General features: G+C 41.1%; 2 protein-coding genes across 7 annotated transcripts in view; one reads left to right on the forward strand and one right to left on the reverse strand.

Moving 5' to 3' along the window:
* Nucleotides 1-131: 131 nt before the first annotated feature.
* Nucleotides 132-3780, forward strand: LOC143903363 (uncharacterized). 4 transcript variants are annotated; one of them, XM_077416908.1, is made up of 3 exons: nucleotides 734-2082; nucleotides 2423-2540; nucleotides 2735-3780. In XM_077416908.1, the coding sequence occupies exon 3, from the start codon at nucleotides 2742-2744 to the stop codon at nucleotides 3456-3458; it is 717 nt and encodes a 238-aa protein (XP_077273034.1). In that variant the 5' UTR covers nucleotides 734-2082; nucleotides 2423-2540; nucleotides 2735-2741; the 3' UTR covers nucleotides 3459-3780. The 4 variants fall into 4 exon arrangements, with proteins under 4 accessions (XP_077273032.1, XP_077273033.1, XP_077273034.1 ...); XM_077416909.1 differs by having other exon boundaries at nucleotides 2423-2508; XM_077416906.1 differs by lacking the exons at nucleotides 734-2082; nucleotides 2423-2540 and adding an exon at nucleotides 132-707.
* The window catches only part of Src64b (Tyrosine-protein kinase Src64B), a 50507-nt gene continuing 32798 nt past the window's right edge, over nucleotides 3756-21464 (reverse strand). Inside the window, exons 2-7 of one of the 3 annotated variants that reach the window (XM_077416901.1) lie at nucleotides 12782-13037; nucleotides 12082-12273; nucleotides 11337-11547; nucleotides 10990-11243; nucleotides 9909-10619; nucleotides 3756-9618 (exon numbers count right to left, since the gene is read on the reverse strand). In XM_077416901.1, coding sequence (XP_077273027.1) covers nucleotides 9404-9618; nucleotides 9909-10619; nucleotides 10990-11243; nucleotides 11337-11547; nucleotides 12082-12273; nucleotides 12782-12824 — 1626 coding nt within the window. In that variant the 5' untranslated portion in view covers nucleotides 12825-13037 and the 3' untranslated portion in view covers nucleotides 3756-9403. The remainder of the gene's footprint in view (nucleotides 9619-9908; nucleotides 10620-10989; nucleotides 11244-11336; nucleotides 11548-12081; nucleotides 12274-12781; nucleotides 13038-21464) is intronic. The other 2 variants (XM_077416902.1, XM_077416903.1) reach the window with 2 other exon arrangements.

Here is a 21464-nt window from a genome sequence, read left to right on the forward strand (position 1 = left end):
AATCGGCGACGTGGGCGACCGCGAGTGCCACTCACGGGCACGGGCGAGAGAAGTTCCGCGCAACCTCGAACGCGGCGCCCTCTGCGCCAGTGCGCTTTCCTCGTCCGCAGATAGTGAAGATTGGTGAAGATAGTCGCCGCTGATCCTCGATCCCGCGCAGTAGCGGTGTTTATTTACGTTCGCCATCGCGACGACGTTTCGGGCCAATTGATCTCCGCGAATCTGCGCGCACTCGAGTGCCACGGAACGGAATCGCGACGCGATTCCTCGTCTCCTCGCGTCAACGCCGAGCGCTGGTTCACGCGGAGCGCGGTGCAGCACTCTACGACGAGGACGAGATACAGTGACGGAAGACGGAAGAAGGTGGAAGCGGCGGAGGCGGAATCGCGCGTCGGCCACCGAGCGACCTGTCACCCACGTAGGCTTGCGCCAGCCGTCGCCGTCGCGCGGTTGCATCGTGCGTCGTCATCGCCGTCGGCGCCGCGCCGATCTAACCTAGCCCGTAGCCGAGACTCCCCCATCTACAGCTCCCGCTGCGCTCGTCCTCGGATCCCTCGCGCGCGCACGGCGCGCCTGCCGTCAGCTCGATGCCGCGCCTCCGCTGACGGCAAGCCCGCGACGAGTGGTAGTATGGGCGACGAGGACGACGTGCTGCCGGCGCGTCTGCAGAGGCTCGAGATCGACCGTCGTTCGACGAGTTGTCCTCAGTAAGCATCGCTCCGCTCCGTTCTCGACTAAAGCGTCGTAAACGTATCGCCGGGATACGAGCGCTCTTCCGAGGTCGACGATGATCCTGTTGTCCGTATTGGCGATTTTCGAGGCGTCTGCGAGGCATTGCGAGCCTCTTCTGAAGCCCCTCGTACACGTGTCAAAGATTAAAACCTTGAGATAGTGGTTTCAGGTCGATTTGAAGCGTCCCCCTCGCGACGCCGCGATGCAAAATGAAGTAGTCGACGATTCTGGAACACGTGCGACCGATGTGAGAGCGTCTGTGATTTTTGACAGCGACCCCCTGATTACCGCAGCCTCACCGTGACTCGACATTTGTATCGTACGCGAGATTTCGTTAATCGAATAGTTTCTTTTTAGTGTTAAGCCCATTCTACAATAGCCGTAAAGTATGCATTATAAGACGTAAGCCGTGAGCTATTGACTAACGGGATTTTTACAATCCAAGAATGATCGGCTGTAGTTGGTCAATTTTTACTGCTTACGTCTTAAAACATACTTTTACGGCTATTGTAGAAATGGGCTTTAGAGCGACGACAACATCACTGCGTGATCTGCATCTGATCTGTAAGAGATAATATCGCACCCATAGAAGAATTTCTGATACGACTTAGAAATTCACAATTTTCAGGAGAGAGGAGAAAAAATGCAATTCAATTTGTTTGAATTGTGAGGTAACTAACGCAATTATACTTATGTTACTTTGTTATATATAATGGAACCTATACCGTTTCTTGAAAAGGTCTGGTGTGATTCAATTTTCACTTATAACGCTATTCATCCAGGAAATCGCAACATGAATGGTTTAAAAGAATAACGACAATTCTGCTCCTCGCAGTGGATTTCACGTATAGACTTGTGACATTGTTATGGTACATTAACATGACATTTTAGGTTTTAGGCATACTTTTTATCGGCTTAACTCAAAATCGAAATTTTTTTAGTATGATTCTTCTAGGGGTGCGACATCGTCAAATTGATTGAATACTTCAGATAAAATAGGATTGAATACTTTAGAATCTTTAGATGAAATAAGAATTGGTCGTAGACTATTGTTCGTGAATAGCTAGACACGAGTTAACGAGTTTGATTTAAAAAATAGCGCTACAGCATGACAGATTGAAAGTCATCAATGAATATATGATACTTGACTTCTTATCTGAGATCTCTTCAACGCTGTTTACTGCTTCTGTAGTTATAAATGGTTTAAGTTGCAACAGCGAGCCAACAAAGCGGCGACAACAAAGTGACGGACTGTGATTTATCGATCATCACTATGTCTAGCAGCCGAGTTTCTTTGTCAATCGGCATGTCTCCTGTTGGCCAATCGAGCTATCGAAACTTCGCGGCTGTGTACGTACATACTTTTCGTAATCGCGGCCAAGGTCGGCTAGTAAACACGCGACGGTATATAGTATATATATATATATATATTTACAATGCACGCGTTTCGCCGTCCGTCAGAAACTGTCGTCGATTGCGCGATCGGATTCTCGCGGCTCGTGCCGGATGAAGTCGAGTCGAGTGAAGTTCGGCTCGATTCCATCTGGAGAAACGTTTAGACGCTCTATTTTTAAACCTGTAGACACCGCGATGCCGGAAATAACAGTTTAGCAACGTCGATAGTAGACTTAGGAGAGACAAATCGACGAAGGGTACGGGCATTGGCGAATTATGAAACGGGTTCTTTCAGAGGCTTGTGAGGCTGTAGTAATGTTTATGTGATCTGCGATCAGCGCGATTGGATAGAAACTTGTACGTCTTCCGGAGTCCTCAATGGTAGACGGCTAAGACTTCAAATACTGCTGCTTGTAACTATAAAGCTTCGGTTTTCTAATTTTCATCGTTACACGCCTTAAAATATTTTATAAGTTATATCGCAGATTCCAAGAGAGATAATTGTTTAGAAAGTAAAAATTGCGGACATGACGTTTTAGCGCATTTTAATATTAATATCTATATAATATATAATTTAATCTAACAAAGTGATTTTTCGTTCTTTCAGCATCGCAATGGCAGACAAATCAAAGCCGATGAATCTATTCAGGATATTCGGCGAGGGTTCCAACAGAAACTGTTTATTCCGAAGAAGATCTATGCCTAACAGGCCTACCATGTTCCCAGTCAACCCGAGGGGTATCAAGAGTACAACGAATTTCAAGCCGTCTAAGAACGAGAGAACGGTCGAGAAGACCAAGAGGAGCACCATCCTAAGGGACGCCATTCTAAAGTTAAGCGCTCCCGGAACTAGCGGTCTTAGTGATAACCCAGTAGACACGCTGTTCAACAACACGTGTAAGCTCAGTATTCCCAGTAAAAATTCCAAGATAATCGACCACAATTCGGTCATGAAGGACTTGGAGGCGCTGAAAATCAGTAAAGACAATAGGCTGGTCAAGGACGACACTAGTATTCAGGATGACGATTGCGAGGGCGCAGGTGGCTTGCACCGTGCTCGCAGTAACACGATGCCGAACCTAAAGAGGGGCCCCGGCCCGGGCGGCGGCGAACAACGGACGACGACGGGCAACAGTGGACAGTCGGATGCTAGTGGCGGTTCATCCGGCCAGCAACAATTATCGAGCTCACCGAACACCTGTTCGGTTCAGGCGCGAATATCGCCGCCCTTGTCGAGCGACGTCACGATCGGCGAACTCGCCGGCTACTTCGAAGAGTTCGTTCATATTCCAAAGAAGATGTCGCATATGGCGGAGATGATGTACACTTAATAATTGTAAAGTATCTTGGAATTATTTCATATACCGAATGCAGACTTCTTTCTTTTTTGTACCCAGTTTATTCGAGGCTGCGTACACTTCACTCTCCATATACGAGATACCGTATCTCTTTTATTCGTCTAATTTAATTTCCTAAATTATTTTTTTAACGTACCAATAACGTCACCGGCAAGAACAACGTTTTACTCTCGCTCCAATTGTGTATAGTCCCGAAATTGTTGAACTATTTTATATAAACATTCGGAAAAGTGTAGCGAGATATCGATGTACTTTCTTCTGCATTGTATCTTTTCGTTTTTTTTTTTTTTTTTTTTACATCATCTTCGTGCACGATATTTGGTTTCTTTAGTGTATAAAAGGGAAAATGGAATGTTATATATTATCTGTATTTAAAAAGAAAACTTTTGTATTACGAGAAAAGAATAATTGGTTTTAGAATAAATCGTATGAATTGAAAAATCGGAGTATAAATGCACTCATACAATCCCTAGATATTTTATATGTGCATTTATGCACGCACTTTCGCATATACATCACCTTTTGCACTTACTCGTTTAATTAACACATAAAAATTTCCGTCGTAATCGAACGAAAAAATTCTTACGTAGGGCGCCAATGAAAGAGCGGCATTAATATGATACATAATATATTTATCTGCATAGGCTTACGACAATTAATATAATAATAACACAAAGTAATCGTTAAGTTACTTAATGATAATAAGCTTTGGTATATAAACAATGACAACAGTGTATTGATCGTTTTCGCTTTAGGTACAATACGAATGAAAAATGCACGTCGACGCGCGGTGATGAAACGTGTGACTTCACGACGTGAAGAAAACTCGAACGTAAGAAAGCCGGGCGTACGAGAAAAATTATTTTTGGTGTGCGCATCACGTGAGACGACTCTGTTCCGCAAACGATTATATTAATACGACAATCGTGGATAATCATCGTCCTCCTTTGGCGACGCGGTGCTCTCGTGGTCGCCGCGAGATGACAATGTCGATCTTTTTTTTTTTTATCAAAACGCGTGAAAGAGAGGGAGAGAGATAGATAGAGAAAAAGGTCTGTCCCTATATCACAGATTTACCGAAAATTTCATTTGAACGGGGGCCACGAACGGGAGTACACTGTCTCCGAAGAAGGCGTCGCGAAATCCACGATTAATTGAGAGCATAATTTTTCATTAAGTACAATATATGCGTATACTCTCGCTGATCTCGCCCTTTCTTAGGTCACCGTACAATTTAAACCTCGTCATTTGCAAATAAAAGACGCGGGAACAATACGTCCGAGGTGTTTCCCAGTAAATCCCGTGACGCACAATTACGTCATTATCAATCGCACGAGAATCAATTACAAAATGATCATACCAAAAATTTGAAAGAAATGCTCATTTGCAAGTTAGTAAAATTTACGGCACCCGATATTTAGAGAATATAAAACATTCTCGTATATGTATATATTCGTAAAAAATTTTCAATGCTCATGCTGCGGCGCTCAATCAATTAAAAACTCTTATTATATACAAATTGTACGCGATCGATAAAGTATACAGCTACTATCGGATTTAGAAAAAAACAAGTCATTTCATTTAGAGATTTTGCGAACGATCGAACGTAAGATTTCCGACAGCACGCGGGCTTCATTTAAACAATATCAGTCTCTATATCCAGTGGAAAAAGGCCACGATGCCTTCACTATAATAATTTGTAAATACATGGTCCAAATGTGATCCGAATGAAACAGTCTACGCGAATATGTATACCATATAACGCAAACGCTTCGCATCGCCTCGAAATCATCGCTCTCCTTTCAAGATGAAAATCCGCAAGACATCATCCGAAATACATCCGAAAGGCGGTTCAACTTTTCAATTATCCAGCGAACGCCTTTCAGACATTCTCCTGATGTTGTCCGGATGTTTCTGTCGCTTAGATCGTTCCTGTTGAGCTCGCATCAGTTCAAACCCCTACGTCTTTTTTTCTTTCTTTTTAATCTACGACCTACGGTAGCGATCATGATTATCATCATCATCGTCAGCGAAATTTCCAAGTGATCGTCTATCATGAGAAAACAAGTTTATCATCGGTATAAAACGCTCATAGAAAAAATGTACTGGACGTAATACACCTACTCTCTAACGCTAACGTAAACGTGAACGCCTTTTCACGCGCACTCTTCCATGCGATGTCGCTATAATTTTTATTGGAAATATGCTACGTATCATGTAAACATCGCGGTGAGGATTTCTCTTACGGATACTAGGATCTTCATAAAATAAAAACTGCCGCGATATCAAAGGTCTATCCAAACAACGTGGGAGTCCGAGAGACGTCGCAAAGACATCTAACGTCGAAAAGACGTTAAAACGTCGTCCAGACATTTGTGTATTATAATTGCAAATGAGCCAGACAATATTTTACAAATTGTTATAATTTTTTCACAAAAAAGAGGCGTCTGGAAAACGTCGATGTCTTTTTGACTTATTTGTTAGACATTCGTGTCGTTTAGACTTCTTCGGCCACATCATGATTATTCCAACACTTCCACAATAATATATGCATTGCTGATAACAGACAGTTAATTGCCATATTAATGACTGTCGTTTAGATTGTATAACGACAGTCATTGATATGTTATGTTCATTAATTTTCTATTTCCTATTCCTTTAAATAAGATGTCTAGTACTCGAAATCGCTTCTTCTTCTGTTATTACAATCTCCTACGTGAGGATATGAGATTGATATTGCAGCAACATTTTAACTTATCGCATAATAATCGGTGTGTGTATATAGGTTTACCGCGTTATTGCTCTCTCGTTTAGTCGCAGTAAAATACACATGAAAAGAGGATCACGCTGACACGGATGTAACAATTTTCTACGCTCGCATGCGCGCAACGCACTCACATTTTGTTTTCACTTTAATCACTAATATCTATCGTATCGTAATGGCTCATCGCGTTTATCGTGACACAGTAAAATGTATACGTTCAAGATCGATCGCACCCACAGTCTCGCTAGCCGGCTCTGGCTAATTTTTTTTTCTTTGCAAATCAATTTCTGCTACGATGTAGAAAGAGATAGGAAAGGGGAAATCGATTAACACATTTACAACGAACAAACTTGAAGCAGAACGTCTTAGATATAGGATTTCATAACATTTACTTTTTGTATCATCTTTGGCCACTTTAATTAGAAGGCTCTCACTTTAATTAGTAATTAAACGTTTCTTTTGTGCCGTTATTTCAACCATAATATAGCTAAAGGGAAAAATTAATCATCACTGTCAACCGACTGTGATGCAATCAACACAGATTGCCTGACTCAGCTGATTGCATCAACAATCATGGTTGAGTAATTCCAGTTAATTATTCACCGTCCTTTCCAGATTATAGGTCTGGCCAACCTGCCTACAATGTAGCTCGAGAAGCAAAAATGGCAGTACTAATTAAGGTTTTTTTTTACATTAAGGCTTTATTCGCCCACCGTGCACTTTCTTGACACAGAGCGGTGTTTGATATTGCATCCAGCAGTAAAATATCTTCTCGGCATCTCTCTGTTACAATACTAATTAACAGTCTGTTTCATATACTTCTACATCTTTATCTCTTCTAAAGCGTTAATCGTTGGTTGATTAGAATTAAGAAATAATTCAGAAAGACAATGACGTTAACACCAGAGCTGGCTTTAACCGACGTCGGTGCAATCGACTCAATCTCGGGTCTCGCGCGCGTAACGTGGCCTCGCAGGGACGATGAATCCTGGGGTGTCGGAGGCGATTCTCGCTAGAACACCTTTTTCGAGCACCGCGAGGAGAGCAAAGTCGCCGATCCGCCAACGAGACTGTCACGCTTATCGTCTAAGTAATCCCTATTCTAATCTCCGTCGTTTGTATTTCCTTCCTTTCCTCTTTAAGTAGAAAATTTACAATTTTTCAGACACTTTGTACGAGTAACATCGATGACTTAAGTTTATCCGAAAATGCATTTCCGATTTATCCCGACGCGAAGCCCACCGCGTCGGCTTACATCGCGAACACGGGCTTCGGGATATTTTTCTCTTTTCTTTCTTTTTTTTCTCTCAAACGCACTCAAACGCATTCGCACTTATCCGGATATTAGTAACTTTCTCGCCTCTCTCGTCTATCATAATTTTTATACCCTTCTTTTTTCTCTCAACAAGACCAACGGTACTTCGCAAAAGAACGTCGTAATTCAATTACACTATATAGCGACTGTCGAAATAACAACAACGCATTGTGCGAGGTATTCGCTGCACTTTCGCAGAATACTTAAATCAAGTTTGGACATGCTATTTGAAACTTACGTGCGTGAAAACGTCGACAATATTAAATGCATCGGTACGCTGCGTTAAAAAAGAACTATAAAAAAAGAAGACCGAAAGCGGATATACCATCGTAAATACAATCAGATCTGTTTTTGGCAGACACGTTTGGCTGTGTACACACTCGAGTTTTTTTGTCATCGAGGATCATTCTCGGAGAATAAGTTAACAAGTTACTACCGAACTCACTCCCATGACAAAACTCTCGACTGAAGATTTTTTTCTTAGTCCAAGTGGATGCATCTCATTGCCTAGTTGCGTGCGTTTTACAACCAAAATGAAATTATTGCTCAGCAATAACAGGAAAGCGCACGTATACACGATTCTTAACACTTAGGAGGAATAAACCGTCGAACGTTTAATATCGTCTCGAAAATAAGTTTCGACTTGTGCGCAATAACCGTTCCAAATGCGAATTCTCTTCTCGAGTTCCTCTTGGCGAACAAATTAATGCGATAAATCCATGTGGACGTCCTTTACATTTAATTTTACATACGCCCTCGCTTGAAAAGTCATGCGTTCATGATAGCGTTTCGCTACAAACAGTTCGTACGAAAATTTGTTCCGAGGACTACAGTATCCAGAAACTGGACTTTAGGAAAATTCGGATGTAACCGTGATCCGAGATCAATAAAATATAAATACAACATGCTCTTGTGTGACAAAGTCACAAATTCACAATACGCGCGAACACGCATACGCATACACTCCTTCACTTTCTCTCTTTTTCATTCTATATATATATATATATCTCGTAATCGTATGCTAACATACTAATATACGATTATATTGTATAATCTATAATTCCGAACTTTTACCTCCAAACTTACATCACGTTACTCTCTAATACCGTGATTTGTGTCTAAAGTTACTGACATTGCTAGCGTCTTTATTGTAGTTCCTCATCGTCAAAAGTACGAAAACGCGCTTAAGTGACCGCGAATTTTACGGGCAGGCAAAACGACTCGCCGGTGCTACTACGAGTCTTAAGATCGCAGTCTTTTCTCGTTTCCGATTTTAAATATTACGGTTAACGCCTGATTGGTCATGAAGATTAGAATCTTGTCAATTCGTTCCTGCGAACGGTACTTACAAAAAACACCATGGCACACTCAACTTCCAATCCGTTTAACGTTTTTAGTGCTTAACACTAAAGGACATACAAGGACATATAAGGACAAGGTAAGGGAGAGAGGAGAAAAAAGAGACGAGAGAGAGAGAGAGAGAGAATGAAATTTTCGGCAGCATTTGACAGTGATAGTTCGATAAATTCGCGGCACTGTTTCTGGTAAAGATTGGTCGCCAAAATCTATAGAAAAATTTCGCAGTCGAAAAAATGCCACCCGCGACAGCAATGCGGAGTATCGCGAGGGCGCGTATGTGTTCTCTCACTAAAAGTATTTTCTCTCCGTGAGGACGATGCACCCAGTCCGCGAAGGTTCCGATGAGGGCAGCGTGATACATGCTAAATGGTTTACTTAGCAGTAAATACCATAAAATTCCATGGCACAATTGACGTGGGCTGGGTGAAAGTGACCGTGCGGCGGCAGATGATGATTTTGTATATATTGATGGGCTGTATATCAGTCCGTCGGCGGCTCGAGATACGGTATTTCGCTAGTGACGTTGAACGACTCGAAATAATGATTCAGGAACTCGAACGTGGGCCGCTTCTCGGGACTGGCGTCCCAGCATTGCAGCATCAATCGGTAGATACTGTCGGGCAGCGGATGGTTCAATGGTTTCGGCATACGGTAGCCCTTGTCCACTTGCTCGATCACTTCACGGCCGTGCATACCTAAAAGAAAAAAATTAAGTCATGCAGATAACAAGGTACACGCTTAAAGTACTTATTAACAAGTGACAAGTAAAAAGAGCTTTGAGAGGACAACGCGGTTAACAATGCGCGAGTTAACGTTATCAATCTTTAATAACTAACAGGATACAGCAGACGTTTCGGCTCTGTTTTGAGTCATCTCTTCAGCGATGTGGAAACAATTAAAATTAAAAATTTTAAAAAATTATTTAAAATATTTATAAATAAACTGAGAATACACATATAAATAATATGGGAACGAAAAAACTTACCAGGATAAGGAACTTGTCCGTAAGTGAAGAGCTCCATCAACAGAATTCCGTAGGACCAGACGTCGCTCTTAATACTGAACCTGGCATAGACGATGGCCTCCGGCGCGGTCCACTTGACGGGGAATCTACTGCCCTGCTTCGGACAGTACTCGTCGTCCTCGATCACCCTAGCGAGACCGAAGTCGCAGATCTTCGCTTTGTTCTTCTCGCCGATCAGCACGTTCCTCGCTGCGAGATCTCTGTGTATGAGCTGTTTGCTCTCGAGGTATTCCATACCGGAGGCCACTTGGGCCGCAATATAGATCAAATCCTCGAACTGCATGTACTTGCCGTCTCCCTTTCGAAGAAAGTCCAACAGGCTGCCGTTACACATGTATTCTTGAACAATGTAGATGGGCTCCTCTTTCGAGCAGACCGCGTATAACGCGACCAGATGCCTGTGTCGGAATTGCTTCATTATGGCTGCCTCCTGCAGAAACGCCTCGGTCGACATGGTCCCTGGACGCAGCGTCTTCACCGCCACCTCGATTTTATTTCGCCACTTGCCGTAATAAACTTTGCCGAAATTGCCGTTACCAAGTTCCGAGATCAGTTGTATCTCGTTCCTGTTGATCTCCCACTTGTCGCGCAACTCAGGCCCGAGATCCCACATGTCCGGTTGCGGTTTTGGGCAGGGCTTCGAAAGCACGTGACAGAGACCCAGCGCGTTTTCTGAATAATGGAAATATCATCAAAGATAGATATCGCCCAGCACAGACATCTTATCTTTGATTTCATTTTCGAGAAAACAGAGTATTTTTATTAATTAAAACACAAAAATAGATATATCTGTAAGATACTAACGCAAATATATTGCTCTATATAGGATAAGGAGGAACTATTTGAGTCAGTTAAAGAAAAAATCGGATAAAACATTTTCAAGATAAAAAACTCCTTCCTACCCTGAAAATTGAAAAGCTCCTCCCTGTCTTGAAACATTTTTTTATCCGATTTTTTCTTTGATCAACTCAAATAGGCCCTCCTTACCCTATATTACGCGTACATTATTTTATTTACTATTATAAATAAATGCAAGACTTACTGCTGTATGCCATAACCAGAGCCGGTAAGCTGGAGAACGTTTGGTTGGTGGCGATAAAGAAGCCGCCATTGTCGAGCGGTTTAATCTTGTAGTGTTTCACATGATGGCCCCTTCCTTCCTCCCAATCCTTGACCGACAAGCTGTAACCCCGGGGATTGTGCTCGCTCGGCCTCACCAAGAACGTACCGCGGGGATTCTCGTCGACCAGCAGCAGCTTGCCCGCCTCCTTGCGCGACACATTCTCGAAGAACCAACTGCGAAGAGCGCGATATTAGGTACACAATATCTCTTATCGAGAGGCGCAACGAAAGGGGACCGAGGGAGAAGAATAGAAGATAAATGCTCACTCTTCGCTCTCGACCGACCGCTCGACAGCCACGAAGTTCCAAGGGATCAGGCCTTCCTGCAGAGTCGTTAAGTGCAGCACTCTCCACCAGTCCGGCTCGGAGTCGTCGAGGACCTCCATTCGGTCGCCTTTCATGAAACTAACGTCGGTGCTTTCTCGCGCCGTGTAATTGTACAGTGCCACCACGATCTTGTTGGATCTCTGTGAATGCGCTGCATCGGCAGAGAAACAGTGCGTCTCGTTCAAATTGTTCCCCGGGCAGGAAGAGAAATCAAAGAACCCGAACCGGTTAGAAGTGATTTAACTTTAAAAGACTTGGTACGAACTAAGTTGACTAAAGGGCTTCTAATTATTTTATACAAAAGGCGATAATAATCGAAGAAATGTAACGTTTCGCATCTACATTGAATTTATATTTCAGCTGTTTTATATGTTTAAAAAACTAGTATAATTTTTATAAATTTTATGTTTTGATGTCATAAACATAGAAGCATAAATTTGATAAAAGTTTCTTTCTTATTGTCAAGAATACGTAGAGAGATCGCTTTTTGCATCGGAATGATCTAATTAAAATTAAACCGGTTCGAGTGAACGGCAGAAACATTTAAAACGGGTCGAAACAATGACTACTAAACACTAAGCGGTTTCACAATAAAACGTAAGGCTACTTGCGAAATAAGATTCTATCTTGGTCCAGACTTGGTCGTTCTACGGAAGCAAAAAGGAGAGTAACATAAAATACACACATGCAGACTTAACAGGCGGATTCGTTTTACGGGGTTGCTGATGCGGTATCTGTGGCTTACAGGGTGTCGGCCTCGGTCGGATAATATCCGCCCGAGCTTGCACGCCTCTCTGATTTGGGTCGGCGGTGTATCGGTCCAAGGAACCTCCATTGCTGTGCTTTGAGCTGAGTCCCGTGTCTGCTTTCTTATAGCCTGAATAGAGAGAAAAATCCGTCTCTCATCAAGGAAAACCAATCCGATGAGAAATCTATCTTTTGTCTCTGTGCGCTAAATATTACGAATTTTTAATATATAAACTCGACATTTATACCTCGCCCGAGATCCGAGATTATTATTTTCATTGGGAACTTGTCCCGGAAACCAGCATCAACATATAAACGTCTTCTTATATAATCAACAATTACCATATCCTATAGCATAACCACTCGCGTATTACTGCATCCAGCCTTTAAGTAAACTTAAATAAAAAAAGGGAGACGGATTTTTTAGTTCCTCGAAAAATTAAATCGGAAAGAGATAGATCGGATCTATTTGATTCAATAATTACGGAGATAAAAAGGAAGACTTTAATCTCTTCTTCTACTGACGGTGATTTTGGCAACAACCATACATCTTGCCATTATTATTAATCATTACAGTGATGAAGCAATAATTACTTCTATACATACAGTGCGTGGTAATGGATCGCAATTCAACTCACCGATCGGTTGAGACTCTTGCCGTTTGCTGCAACACTTCCCCATGCTGGATCTCTCGTTCCTGGTCTACTCTCTGCGCGAGTCCTACGCACCCTCTATCCTGGACACATTCGCGGGGCAAGCCTCCATCGTCCCGTTGAAAAATCGGCCCGGACGGCCGGCGATCGTGGCCGGCGGCGACGAGGTGTATATATCGCCACAAACTCTCAGAGTCCTCTCGTCCGTCCGCCCATCGCCGGATTATCGGACTCGCCGCTCCTGCAACATAAGGCAGACGAGATCTGTCATGATTCCGACCGGAGGATTATTATCGCGACAATGGTCGCAGGGTGCAGCGTCACGACCAAGGTCTTACGAATTGCAGTCACTTGACAACGGGAAGTCGCTATGCTCCGATGAAATCGGTGGACGCGATTGCGAAGTCATCGCGAGGGCAATGATTATAACTACAATGTCAGCGACCGCGTCATCGCGATTATTATCACTTTTATCGCTTCTTATTGTTATTACTCTCTGATTATTATCGGCTGATCGAGCCGATCATCGCAATTCTCCGAATAGAATAAAATTTTATTGGAAAATTTGTTAGAAAATGTTTAAAAGACGTCTGAAATATTAGAATGCCTATGTGACAGCTCCTTCTCTCAATATTCGTAAAGATTTTAAAATTAATATGATTTTCTGTGTACATATATTAAGATTAATCAATTTAACACTAACGATGTACACTAACGATGTACAACTAGACGCTATTATTATATCTCGAGAGGAAGTAACATCAGCCAAAATTGCGGAGCGATGAGACAACAATAGGGACGGACGAGCGCTGTAAAAATCAAAGCTCGCGGCCGATTTTACTTAACACGGCATACCCACCGCTGCTCCGACCGAGGAAAAATATCCATGCAAAAAGAAGAAACCAATAACTACGGGGGACCGTCGATGCCAAGCCGGCTACCAGCGTGGTCGACGTGCCCTTCCGATTATCTCCATATTATTAAATAGAACGAACGGCCCTCCACCCTCACCAGTAGCGTACCCGGAGTTTTTAATTAAACCAGCTGAACCAAAGGAAAAAAAAGGAAAAGGGATGTAGGATTTTCGAGCAGGGAGATACGTATATGGGGTGTTCGTATTGATAAATGTTATATCTGACGATATATCTGAAATCGGAAAGCATGAAAGTTTCTCTTTGAAATGAGTCGAGATGCAGATAGTTTTTGAGTTTTCAAATATATAGATACCTATTAGTCATAAATATGAATCAATACTTTGTGCCTAGAAGATCGAATATTCATTAAAATTGATTTCACTCTAACTTTTGAAATGTTTAACGAAAGAACAGAATTTCAGTGACTTGCGCTTCATGGCTATAGAATAATTGACAAGTTTATCTTCTTTCTAATTTAGGCAAATTTCGCGGAAAAGAAATCGTTTCAGTCAACAGAGACAACACGATCGTCCCGATTAACGAGACGCGTCTCTTGCCGAACACCCCGTGTGCACGGGTTTGGGAAACAATCGTCCGGAATCGATTTGGATGTGGGTCGGTTCAACCCCAGTGCCGAACGCCGCGAAAGCATGGCATACGACTACCGGGGAGTCCCCCGTTCGATCGGCACAGCCCGACTACGGGCTATAGGACAACTCGAGTACACCATTCCTGGTCTCTTCTGTGCATGTGCACGTGTGTATGTGCCCTATATGCAACGGGGTAATACATGAGTAGCGAAACGGTCGATATCCTATACAACGTGTATTCGTATATACTATACGACGTCACACTCGCCATCCGGTAGAGCTGCTTTTACGTGGCGAACAATGCGCTACCGTGGACAAAGACTTATTAACGTTATAGCGTCAGGGCGAAACGTCCTGATCGCGCCGTCGTTGGCCCCGTCTTTAAACTACTGACAACTGTTAGGTCTCGTGATAGATCGGAGAAGGACCGATTTGATTTGGAAAGCTAAAGTTTGATTTAAGTTCGCCAACTTTGAGCGCTTAGAGACAAGTTTGATCGAGCGAATTTTTCGCTTGTAATCTAAAAAAAAAGGATAATGTGAAATAAGTTTACTCAATATACGCTTCTGATGCAATCTGGCCTTAGAGATACTTAATTTAAAACTTATTTATAGTTATTATCGTGATATATTTAAAATATAGCATTTTTTATTAACAAGATTGGTATTTTTTGTTTAATAAATTATAAATTAATTGAAGAACCCCATCACTAACATGGAATGCGAATTTTTATTCGATATACACCGTTAATAAATTCGTAATGTAAATTTGAGTCATTTTTAACAAATCAAAAAAAAAATTGTTAAAAATGATACTGTTCTGTGTTAAAATAATAAATTTCGATACACATAATAGTTAAAAATAACAAAATGTTATTTGACTCGAGGTATTGATTTAAATCTCATTTTTTAATATTTAATAGTGTATAACTTATTTTATTCGATAAAAAAGAATCCTTTTTTTTATCTAAATTTCACGGTAAAAAATTGTCTTCTTATCGTTTCTTTGCACGAGATACTATGCGATAGGATTGAATCATGTATACCTTCCCGTTGAAATCCCGGGAAAATCGCTGCCCATTGTTATCACTTTTATTTCCGTTTCCGATTTCACGATACAACGAAGTGAATCTATCCGGTCTCGCATGATAAAGTATAAACGACGAACGTTTTAAGAACAGTGCGACATGAAAATTTACCGTCCGACGACGCCGTGTGTACGGATACTAACCGTAAAAATAGATCGTAAAAGCGAGAGCGTTAGTTATTCTCGCGCCCGATACGAAGTCTCCCTCTTTCTCTCTCTCTCTCTCCCTCTCTTTCTCTTGAGGTAATAACTTTGTTGTTTTCCTATAGAACAACTTCCCACGTCGCCGATATAAAGCCACAAGGCGTAATCGAACGTCTTAATAACATTTAAAGCCGACAGCGGAGCAGTGTAAATTGTTTGTCGAAGCATTATAAAGCACCTCAAAGTCACTGAATATTAATTTAGGATCGATTTTCCCATATCGTAACCATCGTAAATAAATCGTGAACAGATTTTTTTTAAAGTTCTTCAACACTCGATTAAAAAAAAAAAAAAATCTCTCTCTCATAAATAATTTAAATAAATAAATTACATAAAATACAAGTACTTCTTTTTATCGCACAGAGAAAACAGCTGAAACCTTTGTGTCGGAAAAAGTAATTACGCAATGTGCCAATTAAAATGTATAATAAATTATTACCGTAATTACATTTAGTAGCCCGTAATGTGATAACATATTTAATTATTTCTATAATTTAATTTTTATAAAATAATTTTTATAACGGTAACAGCTTTCTCTCTCTTGGTCAGAGCCGTTCAGAGAATACTTTTGCCTTTCAGCTATTATATAAAGTAAAAAAATGCGTGCACGCTCCTCCGTTGCTAATTTTATTTTCGTACTAATCGATAATAACGTTTACGCGTTCGAGGTACATAAAGGAGCAACCACAAAGATTGCCAGGTACATAAGGTAGATCATCGCGCGCGTTGAAATTAAAGGTAAAAGAGCCGGTATATGAATCTCACTCGACGCATTTAGACCGAAACATAAATGCGTCATCTTTCGCAGCATTGACTAAGTCCGTCAGCTAAGGTTTCACTTGGTGAGACACCTCATTGAAGTTGAGTCTTCGTGAAGATCAATAAAGGGGGGGAAGGATTCACCTTCCAATAAACTTATTAATATTTTTTCATATAAATTATTGCGTATATAAAAATGTAATACTTATGTCTTTCGGAAATTTCTTCTTGTTGACAAAACAAACGCATGGAAATCGTCGCGTGAATAAATTTGGAATCTATAAGCGACAGGTCGCGTGTTGGAATTTGCAGATCGAATTACGGGATTCAAAACTTCCCGGTGTGACATGACGGGAATCGCAATCCATATAGCAATATCTTATATGAAAGGGTTGAATCTTGCGGTTCGATTTCCAATTCCAATTCGTTGGCCTGTAATCCGCCGTTTGATTCGGACAGTTTAAGGTTTAATCTGAAAATCGTTTGATCGTTAAAACAATCCGGATTCAAATTCTTTGTTTTATATTTCGGCGTATTTATAAGTAAGACACTCAAAATTTTATCACAACACGAAAGAAGATAATGTAATAATAAATTTATCTTTTTATGCATACTTATACCCTTTAAAAAATATTTTATTTTATGCTTAAAACCTAATTATATTTATATAAGTGGATAATAAAAATAGATTCACAAAGTGCTTAATATTATTATAACGTTATTATTTATCAAATGACTTGGAAAGACAGACGTACGTCTTTTTCGATTATTACACAGAGAGAATGAATTTTATACGAGCATTCTGGTTAATATCTATCATAATAAACAAATATGAATATCTATTACAATAAAATATATAAAATATGTTTGATTAATTTTACTAAAATATATAGTAAAATTTTAATAATTGTTCAAAAATTACTAATGTGCTTGGTAATTTTTATTGCGTTTTTTGTAAAATGTCTTTTGTATATATATCAAAAATTGGTTGCCAAGTTGTCCCCACATTTGTAGTGAATTTAACGTTAAAATATAACGAAAAATTCTCTCCGTGTACTTTTTAAATCAGAAGGTTTAAATAAGTTGAACTTCGTTGAGCAGTGTAATTAGCGGATTTCCGTGAAAAAAAAAATCCTTCGTGACTATAGGAGCGGAAAAGCTGGTTGCGAATTATAAGAACTCGTCTCTCTTTCGCCCGAGCCAATGTTCCTCGATCACGAAGCAAAACGGAAATGCGTTATTGTCTACTTTTTCTCGTTGCTTAGAGGCAACACAGGCAAAGAGTCTCGTCGCGCGACAATGCGCGCCGTGTTCCGGTGTTGCGGAGCCGAGAGGACGTCCCTGCCTTCACGTTTTAATCCTTCGCACTATCAATTCTCCTTCTCGAGAAGCCCGTTATTTCGCCAAGCGTGTAAATCATAAAACATTCATCAGGCTGGCGTGCCGTGACGCCAGCTAGCGAGGATGAGGTTTTGTTGTGCGGCAAAACGCACGCCGTTAGATCCTGTTTTCGCACCAATCCTTCGAACCGAGGAAGAGAAGGAGAGAGAGAGAGAAAGAGAAAGAGAAAGAGAGAGAGAGAGAGAGAGAGAGAGAGAGAGAGAGGACACTTGCTTCTTGCTGAATCCTCTAACAATAATATATTAGATCCTGACGCGCCACTTAACAGATAAGTTCACTTGAGAGGTTTTAGTCGGAACTTCAAGTTGACAGCGCTTAGGGCAATATCGTGATAATTAATAATTATATTTAATAATTACAATTAATGCGTATACCAAAATAAAACATTAGAAGTCGATTCCACACTAAAGAACGGTAATGCAGAAGGTTTACTCCTTTTTACATTATAGCTCAGCTTATATAATAATCTTTGCAGACATGTAACCATCGTCTTTCGTTCGACGTTACTTTGCATAGGGACGCGTAGTTTGATGGCAATGATCTCTCAGAATTATGTCAAACAGACAAGAGGTAAGTGTCAAAAGCAATAATAAGACTGAAACTTTCGCTCCGCGGTTCCACATCGGCGCGCAGCTAACTAGAGGAAATGTACCTTTATCATTTCCGACATATACACGTGTACACACTTACGCAAAAGCATGCACACGTACACGTAATAACACACCAATAACAAAAAATAATATCCCACTGCAGTCGGCTGCATTTTTAGTCGTGCTCGCGGACAATGGGGGCTGACAGGTGCTTTCAGGGAATTTAACGAGTATACACGCCAGGAAAAAAAATTCCCACCGTGAATTAATTTCGCGGGCAAGAGAGGGATAGAAAGAGAGTGAAAGAGGGAAGGGAGTTTAACCGCGTACGGTTTCCGCGGGGCCCTAGGCAGGATGGGGACTGGGGACCCCGATACGTGGCTGTTTCACGGTCGTTCCGTCGTTCCCGCGCGCGAGGACTTAGGCGAGGAGGAAAAGGAGGAGGAGGAGGAGGAGGAGGAGGCCCGACCCGCCCGACCGCCAGGAGCCATGACTGACAATGAGTCACGTAAGCCCCGTGAGTCACGGGTGCACGACGTATATATATACTACTTCTCGGGGGTCGAAGAATAGACGTCGTTAGATGGCACCGATCTGGGAGAGTGCTCGGCGTAAGTGAGGCCGCGCGCGAGCGCCATGCCGCGTGGGGGCCTCCTCGTGTATCTGTGTAAAAGCCTCATCGCGCATACCCCTTGTCCATCTCCTCGGTTACTGACCCACAATGCGACACATGAAAAATAGAATGCCCGCGGAGGATATGAGTCGTAAAAAGTCAGGTAAAAGTCCATCAGGTAAAAGTGATTTCCGGTTCTCAAATGTCGAGTGCCTTTTTGTAACGTAAACCGAAGTTGAAGATGTGTGTGCACGATGTAATATCGTCGATAAAGTCGCCGTTAAGATCGACACTTATTTCCTTGCTTATTTCTCTTCTTGCTTCAGTAATCTTCAGTAATCTCTGCGGGTTTTATCCCCGTTCAAGTCGCTGAAGACGATGCTTTAATAATTTCTATAAAAGTGTTGTGTACGTCCATGTTTTCTTGTCGAGATAGGATTATTATAATGTATCTTAACGCGTATAATTATTATTTATATCGCAGGGAAAGAGAATTTTTCTCTCGATCGAGGGAATTATTTTAGAGGACTTCGTTTAGTTAAATATATTGTACAAATTAACAAGCGACGCCAAGTGGAACGGGAAAGCTCGCGTATTACGAGTCCCTAGGGCGCCATCCCTCCCTAGATTAAGGTATCGGTAACCAAAAAATGGATACGATAGTCTTGGGAGGGTCTAATATAAAATAACTGCTCGTTCCGTTTTGCCTCCTCGCTTCTCGCGAATTACGTATCTGAGTCTGTTGGAGCGGCAAATCGCCTTAGTTTCTCTCTTTTGCGCACACGCCGCGCCGGACTGTTCGATTCCATTTTTCTCCTTATTCTCGCTCGATATAAGCACGGGGAAAGCCGTAGAACGCGTTTTGAGATACTCCAAGGCCTCGTCCGGCAGTTAAATGGGATCGACTTCGCCTCCATTCGTTTTATATATCCTTGCCAGCCAGCTTGCTTACCTGCCTGCTTGCCATCACCGCGCGCACCGCGCCCGACGTGTTTCGCGTAGAACGTATACTTTTTCTCTGTGAAACCATCAGACGCTCCCTTTGGCTTTACCTTCCGCGCAGGCACGTGAAAAAGTCGGAGAAAAGCGGAAAATCTGAGAAACAATCGTGTCCGGAAAGGATCCGCGCGGAATCCGAAGCCGAAACTTAATCACTTTTTTAACGCTTTTAATCCGACAGCGGTATTTAATCGTAAATCTTCAAAGTTAATTTAAACTTTACGCTTTATGCGCGAAAAGTAAATTAAAAGACAAAACATCCAATTTTACGTTATATTCCTATAATAAGCTTAGTTTATAAATTAAAGAAACTCAAAATACTGTGAAGAAAATTAATATATTAATATTATAGATATTAATTTTCTTCACAGTAATTTGAGTTGTCTCCGTAAGACATATTTTAATTATTTTTTTGTTAAAGATAATTTAAAGATATCTCGAATACGCACACACACAGATATTTTTTTAATTTCTTTCAAAATAGTATGATAAAATAGTTGTCTAATTGTAAGTTTTATATTACTGAGCCATATTATACGCGCTATTTACAAAATTATTTATTCTAATTTTTTTTCAATATTTCTTATTTTTCCTATTATTAAAATGTTTACACGTTGAAAGAATATTTGCTGGCGCATTTCATCGAAATCATTTGTCATAATCTGCTGCAAACTTCTTCTGCTTTGTGTTGAATAACTGGAGAGGCTCGTGGCGTTTGACGTATGAGACTCGCAGCGTTTCTAGGAGCGCATATTCCGAGAGAATTGTAAACGACTGGATGGCCAGCCTTCCAAAGGGATATTAAGGATTCAGAGAGTATACCGCATGGCTTGCCGCACGTTCAGGCATATAGATGTGAGGAGAAGCCATTATATTGCGGCGTTACGATCTACTACCGGCGACCGATAGTTCTACATAGTATATATATATATATATATATATATATATATATATATATATATATATATACAGAAGACGGAATACTCCGAAATTTTGCTCTCCCGCAGACACCAAAATCTACGAAGTTTGTTACTATCATCACCGGTGGCTATCATCACTGGCGCGTCGTTACACTTTACGTGTTAATCATAAAGCTAATGAATTGCCCGCAAATTACCGGGTAATACAGAGTGTCCCAGATCTAACAAGTATATAGCCGCCTTCATATACCGTCTTAGATTCCTTGGAAAGTTATAGACGTATAAAGACAAAATTACCTAAATTTTTTAATGAAGCAAAACGATAATTGAGAATCATCTAAGGTGATTTGATTAATTGGCAGAAAGCCATCACAGAATATGTCGCGGGTCGCGTGAAATCTCGAGTGAATTTTTCCGCACAAGAAAAGAATTAGAAAAATTGTTAATTATTTAAGTTATATATAAATGTACTAATGCCGGGACACTTAAGATTTATGTCTGGACACCTTTATCATTTTAGTTTTTAAATAAGTATAACGCGAATTAAAATGAAAGATAAAAATATAATACAAGAAAAATATTTTTATCTTCG

This window comes from Temnothorax americanus, unplaced genomic scaffold (genome assembly GCF_048541705.1).
Source record: "Temnothorax americanus isolate GAGA-0224 unplaced genomic scaffold, ASM4854170v1 Scaffold46, whole genome shotgun sequence".
In the NCBI taxonomy this organism is placed as follows: domain Eukaryota; kingdom Metazoa; phylum Arthropoda; class Insecta; order Hymenoptera; family Formicidae; genus Temnothorax; species Temnothorax americanus.

What these genes read in the sequence shown, in the direction of transcription:
- LOC143903363 (XM_077416906.1), top strand. Translation starts at nt 631, where the DNA reads ATGGGCGACGAGGACGACGTGCTGCCGGCGCGTCTGCAGAGGCTCGAG. An exon ending in CGTTCGACGAGTTGTCCTCA is followed by an intron (nt 708 to 2,734) that starts GTAAGCATCGCT and finishes TCGTTCTTTCAG; the next exon opens with CATCGCAATGGCAGACAAAT.